The sequence below is a fragment of the Musca vetustissima genome, unplaced genomic scaffold (assembly GCF_032173495.1).
Source record: "Musca vetustissima isolate MV318-11 ecotype Yass unplaced genomic scaffold, APGP_CSIRO_Mvet_v1 utg13374, whole genome shotgun sequence".
Lineage (NCBI taxonomy): Eukaryota > Metazoa > Arthropoda > Insecta > Diptera > Muscidae > Musca > Musca vetustissima.
Genome location: NW_026877330.1, coordinates 74,063 through 99,360, shown reverse-complemented (window position 1 = coordinate 99,360; position 25,298 = coordinate 74,063). Strand labels below are relative to the sequence as shown.

Below are 25,298 nucleotides of genomic sequence, written 5' to 3'. Positions count from 1 at the left end.
AATATACTCAAAGTGATATCAATGTGAAAAGAAATGTTGCAGTTTTTATTTTAAAAGTGAATCAGATAATCCGAAGCATCGTCTAATCAATAGCAGCTGTACCAGTCTACGTTCTTCTCCCAGGTGAGCAATTGTATTTTTATTTTTTTATTTATTTGTTACAATCCACAGAGTCCTGACCCCATTTCCAGCCAAACAAATATTATTTTTATAATATTTTTTGTTTTTATTTTTAATTAATAAAACACTAATATAAATATTTGGTATCACTAAAATTAAGTACGTATATTTCGAGGCGATTTCAAAATCCCTCCTCAACCCTTAAACCCCTTCTAAACCTTCAACACTTTGCATTAACTGTTCCATTGCCTGTTTGGCCACCAGTCCCAAAACACCCTCATGTGATTGTTGATCTTCATGCTGTAATGTTTCCACACATTCCTTCAGCACCGCTATGGCCTCCTCCAGTTTCTCTTTCAATTTATCACCACCCAAAACACCGGCTATAAAACCACTTTTTGCCAACAATACAATCGGTACATGTAGCTCATAGAGAATTGTTGCTTTTGTTCTACTCAAACCCGGTTCAAATACATTTAATACCCTCAATACTTGACGACAAATTTCTTCTTTACGTTCCAGCAGAACATCGGGCAGCTCAACCATTTCATAACCCTGTACTCGGCCATACATTTCAATGAGATTTTGTTTAAGCGATATTTGTATATTATGCAGGGGATGTAGAACGACACGATATTTCTTTAATAGTTTTTCTGTTTCTTGGAGACGTTCTCCGGACATGGGCATAGCTTGAACATCGGCAACTTCGGCTTGTATTACGGTGAGAGCTTTTTGCACGGCATCATTTGAGGTTTTAAATTCACACAAGGTACATTTCCATTCGGTGCGGGTATCTATAAATAAAATAAAACATAAATGGGTCTATCAAAATATCTATTCATTAAAAATATAATTCTGTCTGGGTCCTTGAACATTTTTCTTTAAAGGGTCTGTCTGGATCCTTCAGCTCGCCTATAAAGACTCGCTTCAGCTGGCCTATAAAGACTCGCTTCAGCTCGCCTATAAAGACTCGCTACAGCTCGCCTATAAAGACTCGCTTCAGCTGGCCTATAAATACTCGCTTCAGCTCGCCTATAAAGACTCGCTTCAGCTCGCCTATAAAGACTCGCTTCAGCTCGCCTATAAAGACTCGCTTCAGCTCGCCTATAAAGACTCGCTTCAGCTCGCCCATAAAGACTCGCTTCAGCTCGCCTATAAAGACTCGCTTCAGCTCGCCTATAAAGACTCGCTTCAGCTCGCCTATAAAGACTCGCTTCAGCTCGCCTATAAAGACTCGCTTCAGCTCGCCTATAAAGACTCGCTTCAGCTCGCCTATAAAGACTCGCTTCAGCTCGCCTATAAAGACTCGCTTCAGCTCGCCTATAAAGACTCGCTTCAGCTCGCCTATAAAGACTCGCTTCAGCTCGCCTATAAAGACTCGCTTCAGCTCGCCTATAGAGACTCGCTTCAGCTCGCCTATAGAGACTCGCTTCAGCTCGCCTATAGAGACTCGCTTCAGCTCGCCTATAGAGACTCGCTTCAGCTCGCCTATAGAGACTCGCTTCAGCTCGCCTATAGAGACTCGCTTCAGCTCGCCTATAGAGACTCGCTTCAGCTCGCCTATAGAGACTCGCTTCAGCTCGCCTATAGAGACTCGCTTCAGCTCGCCTATAGAGACTCGCTTCAGCTCGCCTATAGAGACTCGCTTCAGCTCGCCTATAGAGACTCGCTTCAGCTCGCCTATAGAGACTCGCTTCAGCTCGCCTATAGAGACTCGCTTCAGCTCGCCTATAGAGACTCGCTTCAGCTCGCCTATAGAGACTCGCTTCAGCTCGCCTATAGAGACTCGCTTCAGCTCGCCTATAGAGACTCGCTTCAGCTCGCCTATAGAGACTCGCTTCAGCTCGCCTATAGAGACTCGCTTCAGCTCGCCTATAGAGACTCGCTTCAGCTCGCCTATAGAGACTCGCTTCAGCTCGCCTATAGAGACTCGCTTCAGCTCGCCTATAGAGACTCGCTTCAGCTCGCCTATAGAGACTCGCTTCAGCTCGCCTATAGAGACTCGCTTCAGCTCGCCTATAGAGACTCGCTTCAGCTCGCCTATAGAGACTCGCTTCAGCTCGCCTATAGAGACTCGCTTCAGCTCGCCTATAGAGACTCGCTTCAGCTCGCCTATAGAGACTCGCTTCAGCTCGCCTATAGAGACTCGCTTCAGCTCGCCTATAGAGACTCGCTTCAGCTCGCCTATAGAGACTCGCTTCAGCTCGCCTATAGAGACTCGCTTCAGCTCGCCTATAGAGACTCGCTTCAGCTCGCCTATAGAGACTCGCTTCAGCTCGCCTATAAAGACTCGCTTCAGCTCGCCTATAAAGACTCGCTTCAGCTCGCCTATAAAGACTCGCTTCAGCTCGCCTATATAAAGACTCGCTTCAGCTCGCCTATATAAAGACTCGCTTCAGCTCGCCTATAAAGACTCGCTTCAGCTCGCCTATAAAGACTCGCTTCAGCTCGCCTATAAAGACTCGCTTCAGCTCGCCTATAAAGACTCGCTTCAGCTCGCCTATAAAGACTCGCTTCAGCTCGCCTATAAAGACTCGCTTCAGCTCGCCTATAAAGACTCGCTTCAGCTCGCCTATAGAGACTCGCTTCAACTCGCTCTTTGAAAAATATTCTCAAAAATAATCTTGGCCTGTCTGGGTCATTAAAATTTGTTCTTTAAAAAATACACGCCTGTCCCACACCCTGAAAAAATCGTTAAAAATCTAGGCTTAAATGGGTCCTTGAAAAAGATATTTTAAAAAATCTTGGCCTGTCCAATTTCTTGAAAAAAATTCCTTAAAAAGACAATAATTATCTTGGTCCCCTAAAAATTCGTATAACTTAAATTTCTTATATCATCCGTCCACTTACCCAAAGGATCGCGACACAACAGCCAGCCATCTTCACATTTACTGCATTTGAAAGTACTGAAATTGGTACCCAGTTCCGTGGGATCTTTACAGCGTTTACAATCACATGTAAAGTATTTGCCAGCCTTCAAGTGTTCCTGCCTCTGGGCAGTACCATTCAATGTATAACTATATGAATGTTGCAATTGTTGTCCCGGTTCCAAATCCACCATGGCACGTAAACGTATTCTATAAACGATTTTTTTTTTCTTTAAGTACTTATTTTTTAAATTCCATTTTTCCCCCCAACTTACCTATAATCTTCACTCGGATAAATACTGCGCATTGTATTCGGCACACAATTGTGTGATAGTATTCCCGTTATTGGATATAACGCTCGAAATGTGTGACCCTGTAATGTACGACCCTCAAATGCATTCACCTCCAGTATTCCCACGACTTGCATTATTAGATCTTCCGAAAAGCGTTCAGCCAATTTACACGGGCCCCGTAGATATTGGGCAATATTCACCAAATCGGCATGCCATATTTCGGTATTGGCACGTCGCTCCTTGTCATGATATTCCATAGGAGCTACCTCCTTTTCCCAGCGTTCGGGATATGCCTCCTTGGCCAAAAGGACTCTGAAAGTGAGAAAAAAATATTTTTTTCAATATATATTAGGAATTTTTATAGACGAGCTAAAGGGAGTCTTTACAGTAATCATGGATGTTTTAAGAAAATTTTTTTAATGTTAATCTTAACAATTCTCTTGGATTTTTTTAAACATTAAATAAAAATTAAAAAAAAAATAATTAAAACCACTGTGCCACAATTTTTAGGAAACCACAAAAACAACGATTTTAAAATCTATTCTTATTAGATTTTAGTAGAAACCCTTGATTTCTAATATTTCTGCCTTGTGCCAAAAATTATTCGCTTGCACGAACATGATACATACGTACGCACATATGCTTTTTAAAAACATTTAACTAAAATGTTTTGTTTTACGTACATACATACGTATGTATGAGGTAATATTAAACGAAATATTTGGTAGACAGCAACAAGAACAAAAAATCAATTATCACCAACAATTGTATGCAGATTTGTTGGTTTGGTGTATCCTAGGCACTTAATGGGGTCTTCTACGAAAAACAGATGACAACAGACAACCAAACCTATTAAACACAATTGTCTGGTATGGCATTTTAAAAAAAAAGGAAAAAAATCAAAAAAAAAAAAAACAAACAAAAACTAAAGCAATAATAATTTTCTTGTGCGTCGATTGGAATGTCCACCTGCTGCTGGCCTGCAGTCGTCCATCGGAATATTGTTAACACCTTATTAATTGCATGTTGTTATATGTGATTTTTATAAAACATTATTAGGTGCAGGGGTGACGTTCTGAGTTAAAAAAAATATATTTTTTTCCAAATAAGTCATGGAACGAGGACTGTAGAATGCTACATTCTTTTTAAATTGGAAATAAACAAAATATGAAAAAAATAATTTGGGTTGCGTTCAGGGTTCAGTTAATATATATAAAATAAATTAATTGGAAAATTTACCATGAAGTTTAATTAGTCATTAAATTAATATAATTTAATTGGAAATTTCACCCCAAAAAACTTTGATTTCTTTGTTCATTTTTGCCGAAATAATGTTTCTATCACACCTCTGCATATTCATTAATAAATACATACGAACATACATACTCAAATTTATTGAAATGTATGTCATTTTTTATGGAATTTGTTTCGTATTTTATAGCCGTGATGGCGTCAACTGTCAACGAAAATGTATATTTTTTAATAGATTTTCACCCGAAATATATATTTTTGCAGATTTCGAAAACAAAAAACAATTTAATAAGTCATTAAATTGATATAATTTAATTGGAAATTTCACCCCGAAAAACATCTTTGATGATTTCTTTGTTCATTTTTGTCGAAATAATGTTTATATCGCACCTCTGCATATTTATTTATAAATACATACGTACATACATATGTTTTTTTCCAAAAAACAATAAAAATATCACGATATTCAAATTTATTGAAATGTATGTCATTTTTTATGGATTTGATTAGGATGAAATTTGGCAAATGTCACTTATTTGGTCCAAGGACGAACCCTATTGAAATTGGAGAAAATCAGTTCAGATTTAGATATATCTCCCAATATTGGTCCGATTGAGACAAAATTTTGCACAGAGTACTGAATTAGGTCAGGATTAATATATGTTATGTTTTGTTGAAATCGGTTCAGATTTAGATATTTCAGATGTCGAAACATTGCACAACATAATATTTTTACCATAATTAGATTATATCCGAAGACGGAGCCCATCAGTCTACTCCTTCTGGCACCACCACCCTTCAAAGGATAAACTTTTTTGAAAATTTCTTGATCCAAAATCGAGCGAAAGGAATGTTCGATTTGATCCAAAATTTGCAAATTGTAATACTTTTGCTAAATCTAGATAAAGTCTAAAGATGGAAACCATCGGTCCACTCCTTCTGGTACCTCCCCTACACTTTGCAATTGTAATACTTTTCACAAACCTAGGGCATGTCCGAAGGTATGAGCCGTTGGCCCACTCCTTGTGGTACCTCCCCCAAAAGTGTCAAAATTTTGTTATTTCCAAGTGAATGCAATGTCCGATATGATCCGAACTTTAAAAATTATAATTCTTTTTCAAATCTTCATGATAAACAAATTGCGGTGCACAAATGGGGCAAAATTGAACGTTTGTTAACACAATATCAAGCGAATGGAATGCCCGATTTCATCCCGGCATTGCACCATTTGTTTTGAAGTGCTTCTTCCAAAACAAATGTCGTTGGATTTGGCTCGTTTTTGTGATAATTCAATATCCAATGGTTGGAATGTCAGATTTCAGATTCAAACATAGCAATTGTAATACTTTCCACCAACTTCTGTGGCGCTGGTGGTGTATGGGAAGCCAATGTTTTCCCCTTAGCAACTGATCATCATGGCGCCCAACGTGAGGCCCGAATCCGCATACAGAGTTTGATATATTTTCATTTAAACACGGCTAAGTCGTTCGGTACAAAAATTGAAATGGTAATCTTCGGTTCGAGTCACACGTTGGGCGCCATCCTGATAACTGGAACTCTAAAAAGCACACCACAAGCAGCCTCGATTGCTCTTCCACTACATTATATATTCATCATGGCGCCCAACGTGAGGCCCGAACCCGCATACAGGGTTCGATCTTTATACACGGCTAAGTCGTTCGGAACAAAAATTGAAATGGTAATCTTATGTTCGTGTGGTTCGAGTCTCACGTTGGGCGCCATATTGTCATGTTACCATCAAATGGGACGATGGCTTTACTGACTACTGTAAACACTGTTAGGATGAAGAGTATCTTCTATGACGCTGTCCAGTTTTGTCCTGTATGCCGTTTCGAGATCCATCATGGCGCCCAACATGAGGCCCGAACCCACAGGACATTGAGTCACCGGTTACTAGATTTGTAGATTGCGATACTCGTCTAGCTAATTCGTCTATTTTTTGCGCTGATTAACAATATCCGATAATTACTGGAAATAAGCTGACTAGTTCGAATAAAAAATCAACATATAAATGGTTTCCCTAAAAAACCGCAAAAAATCCACAAAAAAAATATATATATTTATGAAGAGTACGCGAAAAAAATTAAATACTATATATCGAAACTACCTTAACGTTGTTATACAATCCAATTGCGGACACCATCCTTTCGAACTACACACACCATTATAGAATTTCACTTTTCCATTTATAAATATCCCACACTCGAATTTTTTATGATATTTGATATTTTCTTTGGATTCTTGACACTCGCCGCACAACGGCCAACCACAATCGGGACAACGACAATCACTCGCATTTGTAGTTTTTAATAGAATCTCATTGTCTCTACTAGTATTGTTGTTATTTTCACTATTTGTAGCTGAGGTATTTTGTAGGGGACGAAAACATTCCAAACACAAAACTGGACCATTACATTTGGGTCCCAGTGCAAATGGCAGCTCTTCAATGAGAATATCTTTGGATTTACTTTCCAGTGGACCGTTCACTAAATACCGTCCCAATATTGAATTGTGCTTTACATCGGTACGATTGATTGTGACCGGCTGATGCTGCTGCTGATGTTCTTGTCCGGTGAGTGTCATCTCGAAAACTAAAGCTACCTACCACCCATCATCATTGCAGGTCAACATATATTATTTAGTCCGTGCAACGGTAAGTAATGTTCGCCTTGTCATGTGCTTTTGTGGGCAAAATAAATGTGAAAAAGATGCCGAAAAACAAAACAAAATATTGGGCATTTTTGAAAATTTCCCAGTCTTTTATTTTCATTTTTTGTATTTTGCGTATTGTGTTTGTATGGGTGTGTTTTTTCTCTGTAGCTTTTTGATGCATCAAAAGATATTTCTTTCACAAAGATCTCATGTTTTCGCAAAAATTTGATTTTCTTTTTGAAAATGTTCGCCGGCCTCCCCCTCTCCTCCTATGTCTGTCTGCTTTTCCGTGTGTGTTTTGTGTCCATTACCCATTTGATTTAATAGCATCGCCACACATCATCATAGTCTCCATCACTTGATTATAACAAATTACCAATCAAATTGATAAATTTATGATCGATTCGCGTGAATTAGTTTCGTATCCGGTAAGAAAATTGAAAATTATTTGATTTTTTATTGTAAATCAATTTGTAGTGGAGTCGATAACTTTAATATCCTAATTTAATATCCCTCGGATCATGGTAACAATTCATAAAAAATTAGGTTTTTTATTTTATATCGAAGAAGGCGCTGGACTTCAGGCGTAGCTTGTTGTCAATTTACAAGGGGATATCAGAGTCAAACTTAATTTTGGACGTCGTTCTTTTTCGGTGTGCCCAATTTGCATTGGAAATTAAAGAAAAACTATAAAGAAACTATCAATAGGGTTCATCCATGGGCCACATGAATGCCAAATTTCGTCTTTTTCGGACAAGAATTGCGTCCAATATCAGGATCATGGGTTCGGGCCCAATGTTGGGCGCCACGATGGATGTATACAGAGCTGTTCATTTATGTTGATATTGTTATTGTTCAACATGGTACTCGCAATATCTGGGTCGTAGGTTCGGGCCCCATGTTGGGCGCCATGATGGTACATGACAGCCACAGCCGTTGGTACATGACAATTTGGCGACCAACATGCGCCCCAAACCCACGACCCAGATATTGCTAGTAACATGTTGAAAAATAATAATATCAACATAATTGAAAAATGTTGTATACATCCATCGTGGCGCCCAACATGGGGTCCGAACCCACGATCCAGATATTGGGTTGAACCGATTTTCACCAATTCAAATAGGGCTCACCCTTGGGCCAAATAAATGTACTATGTCAAATTTTATATAATTCGTACAATAATTGCGTCCTATATATTGTTTTCAAAAATTACCTGGATGTGTAAATATATGCGCGGACTGACGGACACGTATCACAATGTACATTGTTGAATTATGTTATTATTGTTTTTGCACAACATGGTATCTGGGTCGTGGGTTCGGACCCAATGTTGGGCGCCACGAAGGATGTATACAAAATTGTTCAATTATGTTATTATTATTATTCTTATTGTAGAAAATACTCCCAATCTGAGGGTTTTGGGTTCGGGCCCCATGTTGTGCGCCATCGTGGCTCTATAATGTAGTGGTACCTAGATCAGGTGCTAAATGCATGATAGTTCCATCCCATACACAATAACGCCACAGCCGATGGTACATGACAATTTGGCGCCCAACGTGGGCCCCAAATCCGCGACCCTGGAATTACAAGTCTCATAGTGTACCGACAGAGTTGGCCGTATTTGAAACAAGTAAACAACTCAGTCTATGTTACCGATAGACATATACCTCCAGGGTATGGGTTGCGTAGGTCTACCGAATTCCAGGTTTTATATTTCGAAATCGACTCAAAATTGTGTCAACCGGACTTGATCCAAAGAAACATGGGGTCTAAAACCAATATTTTGATGAGGCACATTTTTGATGTATCATTAGCCACACGGCTTAGGGTATAGAGGATCGTAATCTACATATACGAGGATCGTAATCTACATATCTTGCAATCGTTGACTCCATCAGACCACCCATTTATCATAACGATCTTAGGTGCAATGTGTCAAGATCCATCTGGTGAAAGTTGAAATATGAGTAATGACAATTTTCCTCCCGGATTTGGGACGGTAACATCAGGGCATTTATCATCAAATGGGAAGATGATGTTACGGACAAGTGCAGACTCCGTGAGGACGAGAAGGAGACGATCGAGCATCTCCAATGTCTCCAAACCGAACCCAAACTTAATCACTTATATTAAAACCTACAAGAAAAAGACCAACGTCGGCATACTATTTGTTATCCCACACCACTTTGGGTATGACCAAGAGGTGTTCCTAGGATTTATATTTTAACCCATAGTAATATGTACAGGATGAGATGAAAAACTGCAACCAACTTCAGGCTGCTGTCATTTCTAAGCCACTCGTCCCGCAGCTGTTAAAATTATTCCAGTGACATTTCATTATATTGTTTACAACCGTACAAATCATTTTGGTGAGCATTTTCCAGAAAAAAAGTTATTCGCGATTGAATTCAAGCGTGATAGTGAGATTTCTTTATATTTGGATGGAAAACCAGAAGTGGCTTTCGTTAAGAGCACTCCAGCATTTAAATGTGAATAAATCTTTTGTGTCTCGTACCATCGCTCGTTGCCGTTATACTGATAGCGTAGCCCGACGTCAAGAACGGAAGAAAACATGGCAACATCAGCAGAAATGGTTCGAAAAGTAAAGAAGCGACTTGATCGAAACCCGCGTCGCAACATTTTGGCCGCAGGCCTTGGACATTCCAACAGGAATCAGCACCATCGTCCTCAGCGTTGGAGTATTTTGGAAAGCAAGGTTGTCGGTCACCTCATGCAAGCGCTTCGCCGGGAATGGACCAAAATACCGCAGATCAACATTCGGACAGCGTGTGACAGTTTCGTTGGCCGTTTGAAGACCATAATTCGTGCCAAACCTGACCAATTCGAACAAATCTAACATTTTTCTAAAATTTGATGCTATTTGGAGAACTTCATTACAAAAGACATACTGATCAATTAAAATCCACTAAAGTCTCATTTCGGAATGTTCATTTTGCACCAGAACCATCGGATCCGAAAATCACAATCAACGAATACATGATTTGAGTCAATACCATCATGAATTACTGCAACGAAATCAACAGAATCATGTTGCTGAAAATACAACCAACTCTACTTCAAATCAACCGGATAGTCCGCCAATGGTAACACCTCATCATCGATATCCAGCTCAAACACCGGTCCTCCAATGATCTACCAGAGTTCGCAAAATTCTTTAGTAATTTTAATTACATTAATTTATTCAAAACTATATTTTCTATATATAAATATTTCATATAAACGTGGGAAACTGTTATGTCCCTACATTAAATATGTTAATATGACAGTTGTAAATGTCATCACTCTACTTATTTTGTAATCCTAGTAGTTAAGCATTCTTGAAATAAACCTCATTGAATATAGTATTAAAAGTGCGTGTTCTAATTCAAAATCAAACAGACATAAAAGCTTTTAAAGTATCATCTCTGATAATACATTGCTCATACGTTTAGGTGATCATTATGTTTTTTGTTTTCAAAAATATTAGACACCCTGTCATGTTCAATCTCTTCCTTACTCTCTTAATCGTTCTCTTGATTTTCTTTCCAAACAGAAAATCTCCCATGAACACAAAAATGTATATATGAATGTATGTTTCGTTCACGAAGAGCAACAAAATTAACAAATTATTCATGTGTTCATTCAGAATTTTCTCAAACAAAATTTTGAAAATATATTCACACCGTTTAATCATCTAGAACGGCATGTTCAATATTACTTATGAAAAATTAAGAAATGCAATTTTTTTTAAAAACCCCGATTTTTTTAGTTTTAGTCGAAAGTTTTAAACAATTTTCATTACTAACCTCAAAGGTGTTATGCAATCCAATTGGGCACAGATACCATCTTCTCCAACATTACCAGCAAATCGGACATTAGCCTCGGCAAAAATCTTACATTCACCCTCATGGACCGGTGAATCGAGGCAGGCACTGCACAGCGGCCAATCACAGGTGTCACAACGATCCAATGAATCGCCATCATCACCAAAAGCCAAGGGTTGATAGCAACCCAAACAGACGATGCCGCCCGATTTTGGACCCATTGCGAAGGGTAGTTCGTCCACAACAACTTCACCCTTACTAACCGCATCGGTGGTTACCAGACTACGACCATAACGTGGATCAATTTCAACGCGGGACTTGAGCATTTTTCCCATTTCTGATGTCGACGCCGCCGCCATCCTTGGGTTTACATTAAGGTTCGATGTGGATGGATACCGCCGTAGTGGATGATCTTCGGCTGGATTTCGTCGGGATAATTCTTGTAATTCAATAATTTTTGTAAATTTTCTTTAGAACTTGTTTTCCAGAAAATTTTACTTATTCGCCTCAAATTGCGACCCGAGGGAATTGATTCGTTCCGTTAGAAGTAATGCACCGAACTGCACCTTTTTTAATGAAAATCTTTTTGTTTTCCCTTTGATTTTTATTTTCTCAAATCGAATCAATTTAATTTGTGTTGTTTTTTTTATTTCTTAATTTGTTGGTTGCCTGTACGTCTGTTGCAATTGACTGAATTGAATTGATTTTTTATTATGGACCGTTCGATGTGACTCTTTGAGCGTTTTATATATATCGTCGTCGCCGCCGCTCGCACTATGTCTCTCTTTCGGTTTTCCCCTTTTTTGTATTGGGTTCAATTTTTTGTTTGTTTTTATTTTTAATCTATTTTTAAGAATTGTTTCGTTTTTATTCTTAAATATTCTCTGTTTTTGTTTGTCTGTTTGTTGATCCTATACTAATTTGTTGTCTAGTCGCTTTTCAGTGTGTATATGTCTGTTTTTGTGTGTACATTTTTTGTTTTCCCTTTCGAAAATTACCTCACGTGCATCTGCATATGGACTAATTGAAAAGAAACATCTAGTCGATTTTTTGATGAAAAAAATATGCGTGTTTTTCTTACAGGTGGTCCTGCTTTTATGTGGAAAAGTGGATCGGAACAGAGAATCAGTTTTTGTTCTATGGAAAATTGAAATTGAATTCTGACAGGTTCTGGAACAGGATATTTATAATATTTTACATTTTTAAATTTAATTTTCTTAAAAATCAGGAATTGTGCCCTGGGTATTCTAAAATATATTTAATCCAAATACATTTTCCATATACTGTTCGTAAAATGAAGACCCTGTAACGGCATATACATTAGAACTTGTTAGCAGATTAGCCTACTTCATGAGGATTTATTTGGCATGTAAATGTAATGACATAATAATGTAAACGTACTTTAGGTCAGGAAATTGTTTTATTAAAACCCATTGGATGTTAACCAACATGCATGGAAATGTAAACAAATAAACGTCAGCTGTTTTTTGTTTCGTGCTGCCACAATAACAGATGTTTGACTGTATCTAGAAATTACTCGACGGTAATTGTAAATTCTATATATGTATGATGTATGTATGTCTCACATACATCTCATATTTAAAACAATATTACTTTGTGCAATATGTATTTTTTGTTTTTAAATGCTACGCAAAAATGAATTTAATTTCAATACCATATACATATATGCTACAGAGTATAGGGTTATTGTGCCGTAACGACATTTTTAAAATCGAACAATCCACATAAACTTTATTTTTCAATAAATAAAACAACATTTACATTAGAACTTTTTACCGGGTTAACCTACTTTATGAGGATTTATACAATGGAATTGACATTTTAAACCCACTGGGTTAACGAAATCTGACAGTTTTAAAAATTTTAAAATACTTATCTTCGAATTTGTCCGTTTGTGTCCAAATTATTATGTTGACATATGAAAAGACTATATTCACTTTGCTAGGGTAAAAGTGTGCATCATCGAAATATTGGTTTTAGACCTCATGTTTCTTTGGACCAAACCCGTTTAAAACAATTTCCAATCGACTTAAAAATGTCCGTCCACCTAATACGTATAAGGTTTGAAGATATGACTTATCGGACCACTCTTAAAAAAATACATACAGGGTGAGATGAAAAAACTGCAACCAACTTCAGCTATCATTTCGAAACCACTCGTCCGACAGCTGGTAAAATTATTCCAGTGACAGTTCATTATATTGTTTACAAGCGTACAAAAGCATTTTGGTTAGAATTTTCCAGAAAAAAAGTTATTCGTGATGGAATTCAAGCGTCATAGTGTGACTTCTTTATATTTGGCTGGAAAGCCACAAGTGGCTATCGTTGCAGCACACCAGCATTTAAATGTGAATCGATCTTTTGTGTCTCGTATCATCGCTCGTTAACGTGATACTGGTAGCGTAGCTCGACGTCAAGGAAGTGAACGGAAGAAAACATGGCAACATCAGCAGAAATGGTTCGAAAAGTAAAGAAACGACTTGATCGAAACCCGCGTCGAAAAATGGCTCGTGAACTGAACATATCGCAATATTCCATTCGGCAAATATTGAAAAATTAGTTCGGGGTAAAGCCATTGAAATTCCAAAAAGTGCAATAAGCTACACCGCAACAAAAAAAATATACTCAAAAGAGCTAAAAAGTTACAACAGGACTCAGCACCATCGCAATCAGCACGCGCCGCCCAGGAATGGTTACAAAATACCAATCCGTTGGACTATTGTGTCTGGAGTATTTTGGAAAGCAAGGTTGACACTATAAAAAGGTGACCATGCTCCGACCGAATATAAAGATGAGCATATTTTATCAGCGCTTAGAAACAGCATATGACCGCTGCCATAGCCATGACATTAAAATTCTGCCAGGAGATTTTAATGCAAAAATCAGAAAGGGAAAATATTTTTGGCCCCACCGTCGTAAAATTCAGTCTCTATGAAGAAACATCCGACAACGGCATGAGGTTGATTGACTTAGCGGCAGCAAAAAACATGGTAGATAGCAGCACTAGATTCAAGCATCTCGATATACACAAGGCCACTAGGATTTCTCCTGCTCAAATAACGAGAAATCAAAGTGAGCATGTGATAGACGGGCGGCATTCATCCAGTGTTTTAGACGTTCGATCGATCCGAGGAGCGAATATCGATTCAGGCTATTACCTTGTGGCGCCCAAGGTTGCACCCGTCTTAATGTAGCAGCAAAGGTGCGAACTAACACAACACCGAAACTCCCGATATAATAATATAATACTGCAGCAAAAGCAACACTTAGGTACCAAGGACCACCATCAAGAAATCCGTGGTACGATCAGGAGTGTCGTAATGCTAATGATATGAAAAGTAACATAGAGCTGCAGCGACTACGTTGGTTAGGTCATGTTTTGAGAATGTATGATGCATGCTTCAGCACAAAAGGCATATAAAAGTGCATAACGATGGCTCAAGCAGAAGGGAAAGGCCACAAATTAGATGAAAGATCAAGTAAAAGAGCTGCGCGCAAGACCGACGCGCCGTGAAACCTTTTTAGCTCGGCTTTTGGAACAAAAGTTCTGTCACAAACCAGCAAAGTAAGTAAGCTCCATCGGTTCGCTAAATACAAATGGTACATATTTAGTACTTTTTAGCACTTTTCGTGTCGTTCTAGTATGAATTTTTCAAGAGTGACCCTTACCCCAAATTTAATTCAACATTCTAGTTTCAGCCGTTTTGTCTGGGCATTGATGAATCGTTAAGTCAATCATTTTACTCTTTTATGAGTATAGATACTGATTTTCCAGTAACATCAGCTGATATTTAATCAGCTGTTTATGATTTAAGAACGAAGAAAACAATTTTTTCACTTAACAAAGATTTATCAACTCATAAACTTCTGATTGACATTTATGGCGGCAACCCCGATAAAAAAAGGACAGTCCAAACTACTCCAATCAGCCAATCAGATTTTTGGGACATCCGGTTAAATTCTTTAAGGGAAATATTATTATATTAAAAAAATCCAAATTCTTGCTGTTTCTGGAACACAGCTATTAATTGACTTCATAAACAAAGTTTAATAAGTCCCAGTTTAGATTAGACGAGTTCACTTGCGGCAAAAAAATTTGACGTACCGACAATTTTGTGGCAATTCGTTTTGTGTATTTTGTTTGTAGTGTCAGTACCAGAACATTTTCGAACATAAAAAGCATGCACAAAATATAAAAAAAATTGTTTTGAAACCTAATTGCCTTGATAGAAAACAAAGGCTCTGAAACAAACGCCAAAACATCACAACGGTTTTATTTAGTTCAGCGTATAGCGTCTATTTCTCATCTCTATTTTCCTCACACACACACTATCGATTGTACATTCTATCGATAATTTCGATTATTTGTCGCCTGCAAACGATTTATAGATCCCTAATTGCTGCTGCTACCATAGAATTTTTGCAAAGTTACATTATTTTGTGGTGTTTCGTGGTCGTACTTGTTCCTCGCTCGCAAATCAAATTCTAATCAAAAGTAAGTAAAAGGCAAAAAAGAAAAAAAAAATGATGGACAACTTAGAGAAATTGTTAATAAAAAATAACAACAAATAAATAAAACAATTACAAATCCAAAGTGACATTAATTGATAGAAAAAATGGAAGAAAAACAATTCAAAAAATGAAAATTAAACCAAAATTATAAAAGAAGTGATTTCATAACCTCTAAAAAATTATTGCAATTGACAAGAAAGCAAAAAGTAAGAAGAGAAGGAAAAAATGTGACGACGTCGTCGGATGTATGTATATAACCATGATGGTGGTAGTGGTGGTGTCAAACCAGCGTGTGTGTGTGTGTATATGTGGGGAAAAGAAAATTCGTAAATGGAAAACTGGGCAATAATAATAATGAAGAGCAAGATGATGATGAAGCTTGTGGGGAGGGAAGGTATTTCTTTTTTGTCCTTCATGTATTGATGGCAAAAATGAGCTTTTCTTTTTTTCTTCTTTTAGTTTTTGCATAGTGGCTGGCTAGCCAGGAACAAATTGGTGGTGCTGCCTGCTGCTACTGTTTATGGGCCAACCGGTCTATTTGTTTAAGCCATACAAAAAAATTTTGGGTTTTATCTCTTAATGGTCATGTCAGATAACGATGAAACGGCCAGCCAACCAACACCAGCCCCCCTCTATATATCTCTTTATCTATTAAGTTGACGGAACACTGTTCAACGCATGTTAGCCGGTCAATCACATTGTTCAACCAGCTCGTTTGCTTGTTTTTTGCAGTTAACAGCAGCAGCAGCGTGTGAGTTGAACACACCACCATAACCGGCGAGCTGCGCTGCCATAGCAATTGAAAATATATCGTAGTCGGTCTCTCCGACGAGTAGTGTTTGCGCCAATTACGTAACAACACTTTTTCACTTTTCTTTACAAGAAACAAAATTGAAAAGGAAAATTTCATTTCCGATTTTACTTTTTTTAAATGATGAATTCGAAAGTTAATTGTATTTCAGTTTGATCAGATAATTGAAATTTATGTTAGAGGAATTAAGTGTTAACTTTCCAGAACATTCCCTAACATGCACCCCTTCCCTACTCCTCTCCACAATAGGCGGCTGCACAGCCAAATCATGTGAATTTTCAAATAATAATTTCACACCTTGGGCATAGCTTTTTTTAAAAAAATATTTTTTGTTTTTCTCTCTTCTCTTCGTTTTTGGCTGGCTATCTTTAGTGTTGTTTAAATAGTAGATTTAAATTTTGTTTGTTTTTCTTTTTATCATGCTTTTATCAGTTGTACTAGTAGTCCGTCCCAATTATTAATATTAACATACTTCAATTGTTAGTGGCATCGTTGTTGTTGGGTATATGGTTGGAAATTTGTGTCATCCCATCTTCAGCCATTCGTGTTGATTGGTTTACATTGCTGCCCTAGATGGATGATAATAGTCAACCGGTAAATTTTAACAAAGTTAGTTCATTAGTTACAAGCTTTTCGGTTCCAGTTGTCGTCAATATTTGTTGTTTTTCATTAATAAAAAAAACATTTAGGCATAGATACCCCTTTTTTGTTGCTGTTGTATATATCCATCTATGAATGACAAACATTTGGTATTATGTAATTCCATTTTTTTATCTTTGAGATATACCTACCTACAGCAATCATGACTAAGAACAACATCATAACAAATGGAGAATATTCTTTTTCATAAATGCATATTTATAAAGGAACTAAATTGTTACATAATTTTTGAAATTGTTTACAATTACTTAATAGTTTTTTTTAAATAATTAGAAAATAATAATGATTTTTTTCCTGAAATATGTTTTAAAAATTGTCCATGACATGTTGGGCGAACATGTTTCCGGTATAATGTGACTATTGAATGACATTTGTCCATTTTCAAGGTTGCAATATTGAAATGTTTTTTGGGGTGGTATTTTATTTTTCAACATATTTATGGTGATTTTGTCATTTTGCTATTCATGACTTTCGACATGACCCAACTTGTGGTGTCATGAGGGGGCAGAATACCTACCTCTCAATTTTGGAATGTGTTCTCAGTTTTCAATTAGTTTTAATAGATGTGAGATTTTAATATTATGATATATGGACATCCAAAATTCCATAATGGTTTTGAGAAGCCAACTTAGATGGTTATCATTGTGAAGTTGAAGTTAGGCTAATGGATGCATGAAGTAATACATCCACTACACTCAGACACCTTTGATCAATTGTGGACTTAAATCTCTCTAAGAAAATGCACTACATTTTTACACTGGTAGCTAATTTTGATCTGGAGTACAACAGAATATGTTTTAATTTAAAAGAAAATATTTTTTGAGTGGCCGAATTTTCCAGCTGTCTTTATGAAAATATTCAAAATCACAGGTCGAATGATATTTAATTTAAATTAATATTTTGTTCGTATTGGCCAATTTAATTCATGTCCATAGGTCATTACATCCCCATCAAAATTTAAAATCAAATTTTAAGATTTAAAATAAAAATTTGTCCACCTGTCCGTATGAGAAAGTCCTCGATCGAGGACAATCTATACTAAAATAAATTTCTTCGTTCCTTTAATAACCTTTATCTGTTTTAATTTAAAAAAAAATGGGTTAAATCATTATATACATGGCTACCCGTAATATAAGTTTCAACAATTTTGAGAAGTAAATCGTAATTCCGGCAGTGGGTCATTACATTCAGGATCAATGGACACGACAATTGGTCGTGGGGTCTCTGATTACAAGAATATAATTTTTAGGTTCTCAAAGAATAAAAGAAAATATTTAAATAAGATCTATATTTTGGCATTGCCTAAATGGAAAAATCCTCGACCTTTTTCCAATCAAAGTGGTGGTTGTAATTTGACAAGGGATAAAAGACCATTTCCATCTAACCTTGCAGAAAATTATCTAAATAAGCACATGTATTAATACAACTTTCAAAATAGGTAATCGCTTGATTTTTCGCATTTTTAAGGTCATTGCCTCAATTTCCAACCGATATTGCTGATATTTTTAGTATGAGGTTCTTAGAGGATAAATTACCTTCAAAATTAATATTTCGGCTTTCATTGATTTTAGGTACTTGGGAGTTTGAAGCGGATAGTAGAAAGCACAATATTATTTTCTGGATAACTGAATATTATTTAAACAGTCTCGGGTTCTGGTTAGCGGTTTATTCATACTTAGTTGCCGAGTCCTTTCCATGGTAAGACGCTATGCCATGGCCGACCTCAAATCCTTACAAAAATCAACATCTATGGAGCCGATGCCAAAGTAGTATAGTTTGCAATTTAATTGAAATCGGCCTTAATGGCTTCAAATTGCATTTATTTTATTTATTTTTGAATAAATAAAATCATTCGAAAATTCTCGCAGCTGGAGTCTAGTTGCTATCCATAACCGACCCATACAGTTTTAAAAAATCTTTTTGAAAACATTGCTGTTATAGATCCACTTTTTGACGAATATTCCATAACAGAAACTTGGAATACATTTTTGGTAAAGCTGATTAAGTTTGGGGAGTATTCCATTTCCCACACTCAACAACATTTGACTAGTAACAACTATTTTTTTAACTTTTTATATTACATTTTTCGACAGAACTGTTTACCTCTGCCTTATTGTGAAATTCGTTATACTTCTAATCAGCTGGTTGGGGAGTATTCCATTTTCCCACATTCATTACTTTTCTCTGCCATATTTACCCATAAAACTTCAACGGTAAAACTTCTTCCACGTTCGAAATGTACCTGAATATTTCCTCGTTGTAATTACATTTTATAATATATCTCCTATGACAAAATCGTCCTAGTAATTGTCCATGCTGACGTCATGGAATGGAAACGGCAGAACAAAAAAATCAATATCAACGAACCCACTGACAGGCTATTTTCATCGAAGTGCCAAATGTAGGGGGGGCTTGTTTTGGTGTTGTTGTTTTTCTACCAAATTTTCCTTTCACCATTGTTGTTGTACAATGCTGCTGCTGCTTGAAAACACAGCTGTTGTTTTGTTCGTCGTTGAATGGATGACACGCTCAGTACGGGGTGAAAATTTTTTTTTTCACACTAACCCCAAAGCAGAATAACAACACCAAAGAAGAAGGGGAAGAAAACTAAACGACTAAAAGAAAAATTGTTTAGTAGAGCAGTCACAAACCACCGTCATTTCAAATATAATTTACTTCTCCGACTGCATCGAACAGTTGTTAAGCAAAAGAGCTAGGGTGAGGGTGTTTTCGTTGCTGCAATATCATCAAGAAGGAAAGAAAGGCTGTGCTGTGAAAAAAAAAACAACAATCATAATATAAGAAAAGTGAAAGTATTGTAAAAATATATAGAAAAGTATGCCACACCTCTTTTATTTTAAACAATTACTATATTAGTTGAAATGTTTTTTTTTTTTATTTTGTGTAAATTGTGCTGTGTGTTGACCTTAAAGTTTCCTTCATCCTTATCCTTGAAACATTACAGTAATAATAATTGCTGTATGGTGGCTACTGTTGTGTAATATTTATTGAATTTCCAAAAAGAAAGACAATTATGGCCAATCTCGAGCACAAAAATAAAACGCCTGAAAAATCAACTAATGCAGGACCTTTGCGTGTTTTAGCCACATTCTATTTTCAACCAACATGGCTTTTACCAACAAATGAAAATAAATCAAAAAAATCCAAAAGGGACTTATTGATTTTTAGCGAAGATGATGACGATGAGGCAAGTGTTACTTCTTCTTCTTCTACCTTCCCTTTGTTTAGAATATGAAAATTTATTTTTTTATATTTCTAATTGGGTGTATGTTTTCTTTTTTTTCACTTCTGTGTAAAATTATTATTACATCATCCTCATCATCTGCTGCTAAACAACAAAAAAAGGTTTTCTTTAAACAAAAAAACCAAATATTTTCTGGCTGTTGTCTGGTTTTTGTTATTATATTTTTTCGATTTTCTTTATTCTGCTTGCCCACAATATGCAGTGAAGGATAGAATATGATTTTTTTTTCTTTGTCAATTCTTGTTGTTTTATTTTCTTCCCTCATGTAGAACATAATGACAATGGCGACGACAACAAGTTCAAATAATAAGACGTATTATAGATTATAATATGTATTTTGTTTTTGCAACATATCTGATTTGTGTGTTTTCCACTTTAAACCACCTTCTTCCCATTATTGCAATTTGTTGTTGTGTTTTTTCTCTTTCTCGCCAAAAATCCACACCATGAAATTTTTTACAATTGTTTTTTGTTAAAAATTCTTATTTGTTGTTGTTATCATCGTGTGTGCATTCATTAGGTGTGTCTGGTTACCCTAAAGTTTGTAACAATTGTTACAAATTGTTACTGGAAGTCGTCTGTTAACCCAAAAGTTCTGCAAAAGAGAGCGGTTGGAGAGAGAAATTTTGACAGTTCTTTCAGTGAGAGTTTGCAAATTCTTGCTGGAAAAATTTCTTCTTGCAATCTCTTGCAACTCTTCTTCTTCTCATACATCGACATTCAATCAGATGTTTTCTATTGTTTGTTTATTTATTTTTGTGCTTTCAATTTGAAAATAATTTTTTTTGGAATTAGCAAGACTAATTGTTTTTGTTTTTGTTAAACTGGTTGTGTTTTCTTTCTTTTAATTCTTTATAATGGCGGACAAATTGGTTTGTTTTGACAAATCAGCTGATTAGTTGCAAGCTTCTGCAGGGATGCCGTCTGTTTACTTTTCGCATTTTTCTTGCAAAAGAGAATAAAACTACCTTACTCTCTCAGAAAGAAGTTACTGGACAATTCCTGCAGGGAAAGTAACCAGACACACCTATTATGTTGTCATTTATTATTTTAAGGTTTTCTTGAATTCCACTTCCATTGTCTTTGTTGGATGTTTCCAAGTGCCTTTTCATAATTATGCATTTAAGAAAAAAAAAAAATGAATTGAGTTTGAAAATATAAAATTAAACAAACTATTTAATGTACGGCAATCTCAATTTCGTTGACATTATATGATACCCTCCACACATTGGGTATATTCTACATATGTTCCTTCGAGAGAATACAGGATGAGATAAAAAACTGCAACAAAGTCAAACGCCATAATTTTTACATTTAAATTTTCTTGAATGAGAGCAAGAAATGTCGGAAATAGCATCAAATTTTAGAAAAAGTTTAGATTTGTTCGAATTGGTCACCTTTAGCACGTATTATGGCCTTCAAACGGCCAATAAAACCGTCACACGCTGCCCGAATGTGGCTCTGCGGTATTTTGGCCCATTCCCGGCGAAGCGATTGCTTGAGGTGTTCGACTGTTTGCTATTTTTTAGTGCCAACCTTGCCTCCCAAAATACTCCAGACGCAATAGTGCAACGGATTGGTATACGGAGATGTACAATGTCTGCGGCCAAAATGTTTGCGTGCCCCAAGGCTTTATACACCCTCAAGAATATTTTCGCGATAATATATTTTCTCATCGAAGAAAACCAAATTTGGCAGTTCGCAACCTTCGGCCAAGCGAAGCAACCCTTTAGCTCCTTGAGTCGATCAAATCGCTTCTTTACTTTTCGAACCATTTCTGCTGATGTTGCTGTTTTCTTCCGTCCACTTCCTTGACGCCGGGCTACGCTACCAGTATTACGGTAACGAGCGACGGTACGAGACAATCGGACAAACTTTGGGTCCTTTGTACAAAATTTACATAGAATCGGGCGGAAATATATCGACGCCTCCGAACCATAGTATGCTAAGTCGACTTAGCATGTTTTAAAGTTCTTTACGTTTTTAGATACTACGGTCCTTAATTTAAATTCACTGAAATTTTGGTAATCATCGGCCAATCCAAACCAAAGTTATAAGCAAAAATGTACTTAGCATGGCACGTACGATTAATGAAACTTCCATACTTGGAAAGCTTCTACTGAAAAACTCACTTTTCAGACTTAGCATACTATGGTTCGGAAGCGTCAATATATGGGATATATGGTGCACCATTTACATTAAATCCAACGAAAATATATATGGGAGCTATATCTAAATCTGAACCGATTTTCTCGAAACTTAACACGGATCATTATGGACCTTATTCAGTGCGCTATGCCAAATTTCGTGTAAATCGAAAAATATATAGGGTCTTTGGTGCACCATTTACAGTACATCGGACGAAAATCTATATGGTAGCTATATTTAAATCGGAACATATGTTCACGAAATTTAACACACATCATTCCAGACATAATTCTGTACGCTATGCCAAAATTCGTGAAAATCGAATGATATATAGGGGCTTTGGTGCATCATTTGCAATCTTTTTGAAAAATCTATTTTTTTTTTTTTTTTTGAAAAATCTATTTTTTTTTTTTTTAAAAATCTGTTTTTTTTTTTTAAAATATTTTTTTTTTTTTTTTTTTTTTTTGAAAATTTCATTTTTTTTTCTATGAAATCTACTATGAAAATCTACTTTTTTTTTAATTTTTTTTTTTAACTGATCCCACTCTGACAGGCCTATGAAAATTATTCACAAGGCTTAAAAAGTCTCCGAATATCTTTCAAAGTGAAATCATATTAAAATTTCCCCATAATTGCCGAATATAAAAATTTTATCTAAATTTTATAGGGCATACAAAGTATTACTTTCAGCATGATTTCTTATGTAAATCTGTATAATTTCAACATAATATCTTGTAGATTAGAATTACACGCAACACAATGACGCATATATTTTGGCTAAAATGTAAAGAGTATATGTGTGTGTGTGTGTCGGTCTGTCTGTCTTTTGAGATAACAACAAATATGCGACACACTTTAAGACATGCGACACAGCAGACAAATCTATCGCAGACTCATTCAAATATAGAAAGTAGGAAATTTGATTTTTTTTGTTGTTGCTGATGTTGTTCTTCTTCTTCGTTGTTTTGACCAATTACAGCGAAGCACATTTCTGTTATTTAAATTTTTGTTGGCCAAATTTAGGAAAATAACAAACACACGCATACGCCGTAATAGGTCAATGATCGATCGAATCGTTTAGTCGGCCGTTCGGTCGTAAGTTAAATGACCGGTTTTTTTCGAGATTTGTTTTTGCTCTGATCTGGCAGAACAGCGGTCTGCCGTGGCACATCAACATAATAGAGAATTTAATAATAGTTTTTTTTTTCAAACCAATTCATTGATGAACACACCACACATTTTGAAAACAAAATGCCGATATGTAAAAAATAAATATTGGTGCTCAGATGAGTCATTTAATTTATGTGGTAAAATTTATATCGGTTAATAAAATTAAAAAAAAAAAACCTAACCACAAGGGACCAAAAGAAATATATATTAAATTCTTCGCCTATATATAAATACTTTGTGGAGCTATGTTTAAAAGTGGCATAATTCCATATAATTCAATATTAGTCCATGTTTAGATATAGCCCCCATATTACGTTTCCTTCTTTTTTGTATTTTGAAAATTTTTACAAAGAACTTTTTATTAGTAATTTTTTTTGTGTTCCTCTCATTTACCTCATTTATCAATTTTTTTTCTAATCGCCTTCTCCCCCCTTCTCTTCTCATTCCAGATGGCTCCTCCATCATTCTCCGATTTGGGTAAACAAGCTCGTGACATCTTCGGCAAAGGTTATCACTTCGGTTTGTGGAAATTGGACTGCAAAACCAAAACTCCATCTGGCATTGAATTCAGCACAGCCGGTCAATCTAATCAAGAATCTGGCAAGGTTTTCGGTTCATTGGAGACCAAATACAAGGTTAACGATTACGGTTTGACTTTGACCGAAAAATGGAACACAGACAACACCCTCTTCACCGAGGTGGCCGTGCAAGACAAATTGCTCGAGGGCTTGAAATTGGCCTTCGAAGGCACCTTTGCCCCACAAACTGGCAACAAGACTGGCAAATTCAAGGTTGCCTACGGCCATGAAAATGTCAAAATCGATTCCGATGTCAATGTGGATTTGAGCGGTCCCTTGATCAATGCCTCGGCCGTTTTGGGCTATGAAGGTTGGTTGGCCGGTTACCAAACCGCCTTCGATACCCAACACGCCAAGTTGACCACAAACAACTTTGCCTTGGGTTACACCACAAAGGACTTTGTCTTGCATACAGCTGTGTAAGTACCAGAAATAAATCTCCCGACAGTCGCATAAGAATTGCAATATTAATTTTCGTTTTCCCTCCTATTTTTCTTTAGCAATGATGGCCAAGAATTCAGCGGTTCCATCTTCCAAAAATGCTCCGACAAATTGGATGTTGGTGTACAATTGTCCTGGACCTCGGGCAGCAACAACACCAAATTCGGTTTGGGTGGCAAATACCAATTGGACAAGGATGCCGCTTTGCGCGCCAAGGTCAACAATGCCTGCCAAGTTGGTTTGGGCTACCAACAAAAGTTGCGTGACGGTATCACCCTCACCCTCTCCACCTTGATCGATGGCAAGAACTTCAATGCCGGCGGTCACAAGATCGGTGTTGCTTTGGAATTGGAAGCCTAAGCAGCCGTCAATTGTCCATAAGTTTTATTTTTTAATTGTACTAACACTACCAAATAAATATAACAACAACAAAAAATAAACTTTCACAAATCCAGCGAAGTATGTAAAAAAAACAACAACAACATCTCAGCAAAAAACAAGAGCAACAAATTACACTTATATATAAATAATGTTACAAAACAAACAAAATCTAAACCGAAAATTATTTAAATTATCATCATGATGAAGAGTGAAGTGAGTGAAGAACAACCACAACAAACAAAAGTTTCAGTTAAAATTGAAACAAAACACACAAGAAGAT

At 36.5% G+C, this 25,298-nt stretch overlaps 2 protein-coding genes across 2 annotated transcripts; one reads left to right on the top strand and one right to left on the bottom strand.

Annotated features, from left to right (window-relative positions):
* Positions 1–321: 321 nt before the first annotated feature.
* LOC133321939 (SET domain-containing protein SmydA-8) lies at positions 322–11,390 on the bottom strand. Its single transcript, XM_061531011.1, has 4 exons — positions 11,014–11,390; positions 3,263–3,592; positions 2,971–3,197; positions 322–914 (listed from the first exon to the last, which is right to left on the bottom strand). Exons 1-4 carry the CDS (start codon positions 11,388–11,390, stop codon positions 322–324), a joined length of 1,527 nt encoding a protein of 508 aa, XP_061386995.1.
* Positions 11,391–15,453: 4,063 nt separating this feature from the next.
* LOC133321936 (voltage-dependent anion-selective channel) lies at positions 15,454–25,087 on the top strand. Its single transcript, XM_061531008.1, has 3 exons — positions 15,454–15,547; positions 24,068–24,615; positions 24,697–25,087. Exons 2-3 carry the CDS (start codon positions 24,068–24,070, stop codon positions 24,995–24,997), a joined length of 849 nt encoding a protein of 282 aa, XP_061386992.1. The 5' UTR covers positions 15,454–15,547; the 3' UTR covers positions 24,998–25,087.
* Positions 25,088–25,298: the final 211 nt, after the last annotated feature.

Coding starts and splice junctions, on each gene's coding strand:
- LOC133321939 (XM_061531011.1), bottom strand. CDS start 11,390: ATGGCGGCGGCGTCGACATCAGAAATGGGAAAAATGCTCAAGTCCCGC. Junction 3,593..11,013: donor GATTGCATAACACCTTTGAG/GTTAGTAATGAA, acceptor TCTCACTTTCAG/AGTCCTTTTGGCCAAGGAGG. Junction 915..2,970: donor GTTGTGTCGCGATCCTTTGG/GTAAGTGGACGG, acceptor TTTTATTTATAG/ATACCCGCACCGAATGGAAA.
- LOC133321936 (XM_061531008.1), top strand. CDS start 24,068: ATGGCTCCTCCATCATTCTCCGATTTGGGTAAACAAGCTCGTGACATC. Junction 24,616..24,696: donor TTTGTCTTGCATACAGCTGT/GTAAGTACCAGA, acceptor ATTTTTCTTTAG/CAATGATGGCCAAGAATTCA.